Consider the following 9,651-nt stretch of genomic DNA (forward strand, 5'->3'; position numbering starts at 1 on the left):
CCTTACTATAGCCTTGCATCTTTGGTCATTTTTTCGACATGCGAAATTTTGGAGTTGGTCGTTTTTTGCAACTTTGTTTGGTATGGAGTGTCTTAGCAGGCTAATGTAAGTTATTTAACATTGTTTTGAGCATTTTTTGGGTCGTGTCAAATTTTGACATTTTTGCCTTACTATAGCCTTACATCTTCGACATGCTGATTTATGGTGTTTTGGGCGTTTTTGCAACTTTCTTTGCTATGGCGTGTCTTGGCCTTCTGGACACAGACTGACACTGGTTTCCAGATGTTGATTTTGAATAACTTTATTAGCATTCTCTCGTCATGTCGTTTACATCGAGAGGAGCAGAAAGGGTTAAATGGGAAACTCTGTTTTCAAAAAAACGTGACCAACCAGCATCTGCCATGTTAGCACATTGTTAAGGTAACATGGTCACATGGTTTTAATCAGAGGTCAACATGGCAAACAGGAGAGGTGTGTTCTTTAAAGGGTTAAACTCACAAAAATTGCATTTGTTTTGCATATCTTTAGTTACTTATTATTCATGAAGAGAAACATTTGAAATTTAAATTTAAAATCAAAATCTTAGAGTAAAAGGAAAACGAGCTGTGATAAAGTGATAAGACACAGTTTGAATCATTAATAACAATAATAGTCAGTTGTCATCTGTGCTCCATCTCACAGATTAACCAAAATAAATATTTTAAGAGCCATTTGGAAATGAAAGCATTTTCTTACTGTAAAATCCTACATTTATAATAAAGTGAATAGTAAATGATGCCTCCTGGTTTGTGCTGCGAGCTTTTAACCTGTGAAATGTTTCAGCTCCTCAGTTTGACTTTAACGTCTTTTTTCTCCGTCTAAAGACTTCCAGGAACTACATTCATAAAATATAGCTTCATATTTGTCTCGTAAATAAAGCTGATATGATGCTGCAGTCGTCAGAGGATACAGGAGGTTCAGAGCCTCGACAGCAGAGCAGCTCTCACTGTTCCTCAGATGAACCATTATCGTTCATCTTAACTCTCCTGCTTTACTTCTGAATTTCACCTGAAATCTCAACCATCTGCCTTGATTTCGTTCAAAAACTCTAACTGCCTGAAAATTGGTGCAAAATAGAAAGATTTAAGTAAAAACACAAACGAGGCAAATGAGACAAAAAATGATCTAATTCTGTAAAATAATTTTAATCTGTAATTATGAAAAATAATAAATGTGCTTTTCGCTCACGTTTTGCTTCTATTTTAAGGTAAATCTACTCGTTTCCTTTCTCGTTTCATTTTCCATTGACTTTTTTTCCTTTTTTGAAAGAAATCACAGCACAGTGCTCAGAGCTGACAGGGTTAAGTATTTGTTTAAGTCGTTTGTAAAGAAAAATCATGTGGCTGCAGGCTTGAAAGGGTTAATGGAACTAATCTAAGATTATTGAAGACGATTAAACGGATAAACGCTGACTCGAGGCTCTGCAACGTCGTTAACTATCGATATAAGAATAAATATTTCTGATAGATTTCTGATCAGCTGTAGGAGTCAAAGTCTTTCCGTCTCCAAACCGTCTGCGTCCCTGAAGGGTAAATATTACTGATGGATCCACATGTCCTCCTTTCTGTCCTTTGAGTCCTCCTTTCTGTCCTTTGTCTCCTCCTTCTGTCCCTTGTCTCCTTCTACCTCATTCGCGCAGTTTTCCGATGATTTCATAAGTCTTTAGTTTCCTCCTCCCCGTCCCCCTCCTCGTCTTCATCCTCGTCCTCCTCGTCCTTCTCCTCAACTCTTTGCCTCCTTCTTGCCGTTTCGCGGCTTGTTGCCGAGCAACGTGTCCATCTCTGCGATGAGGGGCGGAGTCAGTTGAGTCAGGACCTGCAGGAAACCAGTCAGGTGATTTTTTTTGTCAAAAAATAACTGAGGAAGAATAAAATAGCAGAAGGTAAAAGTACTCGAGTTAAAGCACAAATACTGCAGTATTTGTGCCTCAGCAGGGATAAAATGCAGGTGGTTGTTTTCCGTCAGTACCCTGATAGAACCGAGGTTCTCCAGCAGCTGCTCTGTGTTGGACACTCCGAGGAGAACAGAGCTGACGCCTTCACTACGGAGACACCACGCTGAGAGACAGACAGAGACAGACAGACACAGACAGACACAGACAGAGACATGAGTACAGGCAGCAGGTGAGACAGGCAAACACCTAAAGACAGGATTGAAGACTTAAAAACACCAGACTGAGTCTGTTAATGAAGATGAGACGGACACCAGAGTGAGACATTCAGCAGAGTGAGACATTCAGCAGAGGGAGACGGACTTGAATGAAGAATGAGACACAGAGGGACTGACAAAAGAGATTAAAAAAGTAAAGGAGTGAAACTAAAAAAAGAGTGAATCTATAAACAGAAACAGAAATTTAAAGTTAAATGAAGGAGTGAGAGTACGGAGGAGTGAGAGTACGAAGGAGTGAGTACGAAGGAGTGAGAGTAAGAAGGAGTGAGAGTATGAAGGAGTGAGAGTATGAAGGAGTGAGAGTATGAAGGAGTGAGAGTATGAAGGAGTGAGAATATGAAGGAGTGAGAGTATGAAGGAGTGAGAGTATGAAGGAGTGAGTATGGAGGAGTGAGAGTATGAAGGAGTGAGTATGGAGGAGTGAGAGTATGAAGGAGTGAGAGTATGGAGGAGTGAGAGTATGGAGGAGTGAGAGTATGGAGGAGTGAGAGTATGAAGGAGTGAGAGTACCGATGGCGAGCTGGGCGGCGGTGCAGTTCAGTCTGTCGGCCAGCAGGTGGAGGTCTTTGATTTTACTGAGCTGTTTCTTCCCCTCGTCACTGCAGAGACGCTCCTTCAGCCACGCATAGCCCTGCACACACACACACACACACGCACACGCACACACACACACGCACACACACACACACACACGCACACACACACTGTGTATTGATCACCACGGTAACAGATGGTCTCTTGTCCTGCAGGCCAGAAAATGGATGATGTTTGTGCACCCCTGATTATTGTGAAGTGTGTGTGTCTGTTACTGTGTGTGTGTGTGGTCGTGTGTGTGTGTGTGTGTGTGTGTGTGTGTGTGTGTGTGTGTGTGTGTGTGTGTGTGTGTGTCTGTTAGTGTGTGTGTGTCTGTTAGTGTGTGTGTCTGTTAGTGTGTGTGTGTATGTGTGTGTGTGTGTGTGTGTGTCTGTTAGTGTGTGTGTGTGTGTCTGTTAGTGTGTGTGTGTGTGTCTGTTAGTGTGTGTGTGTGTGTGTGTGTGTGTGTGTGTGTGTGTGTGTGTGTGTGTGTGTGTGTGTGTGTGTGTCTGTTAGTGTGTGTGTGTGTGTGTGTGTGTGTGTGTGTGTGTGTGTGTGTGTGTGTGTGGTGTGTGTGTGTCTGTTAGTGTGTGTGTGTGTGTGTGTGTGTGTGTGTGTGTTTGTGTGTGTGTGTGTGTGTGTGTGTGTCTGTGTGTGTGTGTGTCTGTTAGTGTGTGTGTGTGTGTCTGTTAGTGTGTGTGTGTGTGTGTGTGTGTGTGTGTGTGTGTGTGTGTGTGTGTGTGTGTGTGTGTGTGTGTGTGTGTCTGTTAGTGTGTGTGTGTGTGTGTGTGTGTGTGTGTGTCTGTTAGTGTGTGTGTGTGTGGTGTGTGTGTGTCTGTTAGTGTGTGTGTGTGTGTGTGTGTGTGTGTGTGTGTGTGTGTGTGTGTGTGTGTGTGTGTGTGTCTGTTAGTGTGTGTGTGTGTGTGTGTGTGTGTCTGTTAGTGTGTCTGTTAGTGTGTGTGTGTGTGTGTGTGTGTGTGTCTGTTAGTGTGTGTGTGTGTGTGTGTGTGTGTCTGTTAGTGTGTGTGTGTGTGTGTCTGTTAGTGTGTGTGTGTGTGTGTGTGTCTGTTAGTGTGTGTGTGTGTGGACCTTCATGTTGGCCCTGGAGGACTCGGGGACTCCCTCGTTGTATTTGCCCGTTAGCAGTCCGCAGGCTAAAGGGGACCAGGTCATGGCTCCGACACCTGAGGGGGGGCAGACCTCATGTTGAACCACCTTATTAAGCCGGCTCTATATTTAGCCCTGGACCTGAACAGCTGCTGTCCCCACAGACCTCATCTGGTCTCCCCTCCGCTGTCCCCCGTCTCATTTAAAGACACAGGACACATTTCGTCCGTCTGTCCTCCCAACAACAAACAGCTCTGTCTCTGGTGTTAGCCTAGCTTAGCACAAACACTGTGAGCAGGGGGAAACTGCTAGCCTAAAATAAAAAGGGTTTGAATTACAGCCGTGACAGCTCCCTCTTAAATATCGAGAAGACAGAAATGCTGTTAACCCTTTACGCTTTCATATCACACACACTCAGACCGCTCTGCCATCTCTCTCTGAAGTTAACTATTTAGTTTCCACAGTGTATTTTAGACTTATTGTAGGAGCTGAGCTGCAAATTCACTGATTACACTCAGATACACAATCTGGACTACATTTAGGACACATGCATCAACACACACACAGTTATCACAACAGGAAGAAGACAAGAGACTAAAATGAGACCAACAGTCCCTGAAGGGTTAATAACAAACAGTCTTCACCTCAGCTGCTTTTTGTATGTTTACAATAGCAGCTCAAAACATAAATGTAGCGCAGCGCTCAAAGAGTGTGAGAAAGAAAAAATATATGAATATAAAATACAGAAACAGCCTGCTTTTTTTAAAAAAGTACTAATGACTAACTTTTCACTTAAATTTAAAGTTTTGATTGAATAATTCAGGACACCGTCGCATATTTTCTTTAAACGTAAAGTGTGAATAACGTGAGCGACGCGTTCGTACCGATCTTGTGGTAAAGTTCGGGCAGGTGAAGCTCCACTTTGTCTCTCTGGAAGTAATGATACTCGGCCTGCTCGCACACCGGAGGAACCAGGTTAAACTGTCGGGCCACAGAGTACGCCTCCTGCAGGACAGGTGAGACACAGGTGAGACACAGGTGAGACACACAGGAGAGACACACAGGTGAGACACACAGGAGAGACAGACAGGTGAGACACAGGTGAGACACACAGGTGAGACACACAGGAGAGACAGACAGGTGAGACACACAGGTGAGACAGACAGGTGAGACACAGAGGTGAGACACACAGGTGAGACACACAGGAGAGACAGACAGGAGAGACACACAGGTGAGACACAGGTGAGACACACAGGTGAGACACAGGTGAGACACACAGGAGAGACAGACAGGTGAGACACACAGGTGAGACAGACAGGTGAGACACAGAGGTGAGACAGACAGGAGAGACACACAGGAGAGTCACACAGGTGAGACGGACAGGTGAGACGGACAGGTGAGACACAGAGGTGAGACACACAGGAGAGACAGACAGGTGAGACAGACAGGAGAGACAGACAGGAGAGACACACAGGAGAGACACACAGGTGAGACACACAGGAGAGACACACAGGTGAGACACACAGGAGAGACAGACAGGTGAGACACACAGGTGAGACACACAGGTGAGACACACAGGAGAGACACAGGTGAGACACACCGGTGAGACAGACAGGTGAGACACAGGTGAGACACACAGGTGAGACAGACAGGTGAGACACACAGGAGAGACACACAGGAGAGACAGACAGGTGAGACAGACAGGTGAGACACACAGGTGAGACAGACAGGTGAGACACAGGTGAGACACAAAGGAGAGACACCCAGGTGAGACACACAGGTGAGACACAGGTGAGACACACAGGTGAGACACACAGGAGAGACACACAGGAGAGACACAGGTGAGACACACAGGTGAGACACACAGGTGAGACACACAGGAGAGACAGACAGGTGAGACAGACAGGTGAGACACACAGGTGAGACAGACAGGAGAGACAGACAAAAGAGACACACAGGTGAGACAGACAGGAGAGACAGACAGGTGAGACAGACAGGAGAGACAGACAGAAGAGACACACAGGTGAGACAGACAGGAGAGACAGACAGGAGAGACACACAGGTGATACAGACAGGCGACTATTTAACCCTATTAACCCTATTTGACAAACTATTTAACCCTTTGAAACCAAAATAAAGCAAAGCGGTTTCATTTCTTACGAAAACATGGGGACTAGAGGCAATGACCAAAAGAATGCAAGGAATTATTCAAAGAAGAAATATAGAAAGCAGTACTACATAAAGTAGACAATTATCCTATCCAAAAGAGTCAGGAAGACTACATTTTTGATATGAAATTTTTAAATATATTACATTAATACATATCTTTACTTTTTAGCCCCGTTTTAAAAGTAATTTTCTTGTTGTTGGGGTTTTTTTTGCATATTTTCTGGTCATTTTCTTCACATTGTTTGCTAATTTTTGGGCCATGTCTTGTTAAGTTGCTCGTTGCCTTTGCTCATGTTTTTGAAAGAAACCCAAACAATTTGCTAATTTTGTTTTAAAGGCCTACCATCAACTTTTACTTTTTTTAATATATTTTAATTATTAGAACTTTTTTCATTTCATTTCAGATGCACTTTTTGAACCCACATATCTGTGATCATGTTCATGTAATTGTACTTTGATTAATAAATACTCTAAGGTTCTACTGAGGTTCTGCCAAGGTTCTATGTTGTGTTGTACCATGATCTCTACAGCGTTCCAGCGTGATGTTCCCCAGTACATGGCCATACCCTGATCGATCACAAAGGTCATCGCACGAACTACCTCTGTCAACACAAACACAAGATAAAAACATGAAGTACTTCAAAGTAAGTATGGCAAGGAAAGATTAGATAAAAGATAACAAAAGAACAGTCAGGTAAAATAAGGTAAGTAATGCTAACTAAGGTATGGTAAGAGACAAAAAAAAACAAGATAAATAACGTAGGTAAGTAATATAAGTAAGGTAAGGTAAGAGACACGAAAAACCAAGATAAGTAAGGTAAGCAAGGTACGGTAAGGTAAAGTAAGATAAGGTAAGTAAGGTAAGGTAAGATAAGTAAAGTCGGTAAGGTAAGTATGTAAGGTAAGTAAGGTAAGATAAGGTAAGGGAAGTATGGTAAGGTAAGTAAAGTAAGAAAAGTTAAGGTAAGTAAGGTAAGGTAAGGTAAGTAAGGCAAGTAAGGTAAGGTAAGTAAAGTAAGGTAAGGTAAAGGAAGGTAAGGTAAGTAAGGTAAGTAAGATAAGGTAAGTAAAGTAAGGTACGGTAAGTAAGATAAGGTAAGTAAAGTAAGGTAAGTAAAGTAAAGTTAGGTAAGTAAAGTAAGATAAGATAAGTAAGGTCAGATAAGTAGAGTAAGATAAGGTATGTAAAGTAAGATAAGTAACGTCAGATAAGATAAGTAGAGTAAGATAAGGTATTTAAAGTAAGATAAGTTATGTAAAGTAAGATAAGGTAAGGTAAGTAAGGTAAGGTAAGTAAGGTAAGATAAGGTAAGTAAAATAAGGTAAGGTAAGTAAGGTCAGATAAGTAGAGTAAGATAAGGTATGTAAAGTAAGATAAGATAAGTAACGTCAGATAAGATAAGTAGAATAAGATAAGTTATTTAAAGTAAGATAAGTTATGTAAAGTAAGATAAGGTAAGGTAAAGTAAGATAAGGTAAATAAGGTAAGGTAAGATAAGATAAGTAAGGTAAAGTAAGATAAGGTAAGTAAGGTAAGGTAAGTAAGGTAAGATAAGGTAAGTAAAATAAGGTAAGGTAAGTAAGGTAAGGTAAGATAAGTAAAGTAGGTATGGTAAGTATGTAAGGTAAGTAAGGTAAGATAAGGTAAGTAAAATAAGGTAAAGTAAGTAAGGTAAGGTAAGATAAGTAAAGTCGGTAAGGTAAGTATGTAAGGTAAGTAAGGTAAGATAAGGTAAGGGAAGTATGGTAAGGTAAGTAAAGTAAGAAAAGTTAAGGTAAGTAAGGTAAGGTAAGGTAAGTAAGGCAAGTAAGGTAAGGTAAGTAAAGTAAGGTAAGGTAAAGGAAGGTAAGGTAAGTAAGGTAAGTAAGATAAGGTAAGTAAAGTAAGGTACGGTAAGTAAGATAAGGTAAGTAAAGTAAGGTAAGTAAAGTAACATAAGGTAAGTAAAGTAAAGTTAGGTAAGTAAAGTAAGATAAGATAAGTAAGGTCAGATAAGTAGAGTAAGATAAGGTATGTAAAGTAAGATAAGATAAGTAACGTCAGATAAGATAAGCAGAGTAAGATAAGGTATTTAAAGTAAGATAAGTTATGTAAAGTAAGATAAGGCAAGGTAAAGTAAGATAAGGTAAGGTAAAGTAAGATAAGGTAAATAAGGTAAGGTAAGATAAGATAAGTAAGGTAAAGTAAGATAAGGTAAGTAAGGTAAGGTAAGTAAGGTAAGATAAGGTAAGTAAAATAAGGTAAGGTAAGTAAGGTCAGATAAGTAGAGTAAGATAAGGTATGTAAAGTAAGATAAGATAAGTAACGTCAGATAAGATAAGTAGAGTAAGATAAGTTATTTAAAGTAAGATAAGTTATGTAAAGTAAGATAAGGTAAGGTAAAGTAAGATAAGGTAAATAAGGTAAGGTAAGATAAGATAAGTAAGGTAAAGTAAGATAAGGTAAGTAAGGTAAGGTAAGTAAGGTAAGATAAGGTAAGTAAAATAAGTTAAGGTAAGTAAGGTAAGGTAAGTAAGATAAGGTAAGGTAAGGTAAGTAAAGTAAGATAAGGTAAGGTAAGGTAAGGTAAGGTAAGATAAGTAGAGTAAGATAAGATAAGTAGAGTAAGATAAGGTATGTAAAGTAAGATAAGGTAAGTAGAGTAAGATAAGATAAGTAAGGTAAGTAAGTTTTCCGGAGTGTGTGTGTGTGTGTGTGTGTGTGTGTGTGTGTGTGTGTGTCAGACCTTCCATCGGTGCATTGATGTCGCTCCTGTTGGCAAAGACGATGTCCACGTAGTCCAGCTGTAACCTGGAGAGAGATCCACGCAGACCTGCAACACACACACACACACACACACACACACACACACACACACGAAAACATGAAAACACACACACACACACACATAACTATAAAAACAGTTTGATTTTCAGTCCTGAAAGACGATGTGACGACCCGCAAAGACAAACTGACTGACTGCAGCCATCAGTCCTCTGTTTGGGCCTTACAGGCCTCCGTACCATCACTTCTACATCGTTAATTGAATTCTCTGATCAGTGTAGCCTCTGTCTCCGTGATGTAGTCAAACAAGAACAAAACACGAAAAAGACCCAAAAGGATTACAAAGACAAACAAAACAACCACAAAGACTCGAAGGGATTAATAACAGACACAAACAACCACAAAGACTCAAACTGATCCGTAAGAGACACAAAACGACCACAAAAAAGACTCAAACTGATCCGTAAGAGACACAAAACGACCACAAAAAGACTCAAACTGATCCGTAAGAGACACAAAACGACCACAAAAAGACTCAAACTGATCCGTAAGAGACACAAAACGACCACAAAAAAGACTCAAACTGATCCGTAAGAGACACAAAACGACCACAAAAAAGACTCAAACTGATCCGTAAGAGACACAAAACGACCACAAAAAGACTCAAACTGATCCGTAAGAGACACAAAACGACCACAAAAAAGACTCAAACTGATCCGTAAGAGACACAAAACGACCACAAAAAGACTCAAACTGATCCGTAAGAGACACAAAACGACCACAAAAAAGACTCGAAGGGATCAATAAGACACAAAACGACCACAAAGACT

At 40.9% G+C, this 9,651-nt stretch overlaps 1 protein-coding gene across 3 annotated transcripts in view; it reads right to left on the reverse strand.

Moving 5' to 3' along the window:
- Positions 1-285: 285 nt before the first annotated feature.
- Positions 286-9,651, reverse strand: part of LOC121964669 (voltage-gated potassium channel subunit beta-3-like) — a 30,954-nt gene continuing 21,588 nt past the window's right edge. For all 3 annotated transcript variants that reach the window (XM_088074075.1, XM_088074076.1, XM_088074077.1), the window contains 7 exons: positions 8,784-8,870; positions 6,574-6,659; positions 4,773-4,893; positions 3,871-3,965; positions 2,719-2,839; positions 2,008-2,096; positions 286-1,854 (listed from right to left, as the gene is read on the reverse strand). In XM_088074075.1, the coding sequence (XP_087930201.1) occupies positions 1,762-1,854; positions 2,008-2,096; positions 2,719-2,839; positions 3,871-3,965; positions 4,773-4,893; positions 6,574-6,659; positions 8,784-8,870 (692 nt within the window). In that variant the 3' untranslated portion in view covers positions 286-1,761. The remainder of the gene's footprint in view (positions 1,855-2,007; positions 2,097-2,718; positions 2,840-3,870; positions 3,966-4,772; positions 4,894-6,573; positions 6,660-8,783; positions 8,871-9,651) is intronic.

The sequence above is a fragment of the Plectropomus leopardus genome, chromosome 23 (assembly GCF_026936395.1).
Source record: "Plectropomus leopardus strain MGB_pleo_1.0 chromosome 23, ASM2693639v1, whole genome shotgun sequence".
Classification (NCBI taxonomy): domain Eukaryota; kingdom Metazoa; phylum Chordata; class Actinopteri; order Perciformes; family Serranidae; genus Plectropomus; species Plectropomus leopardus.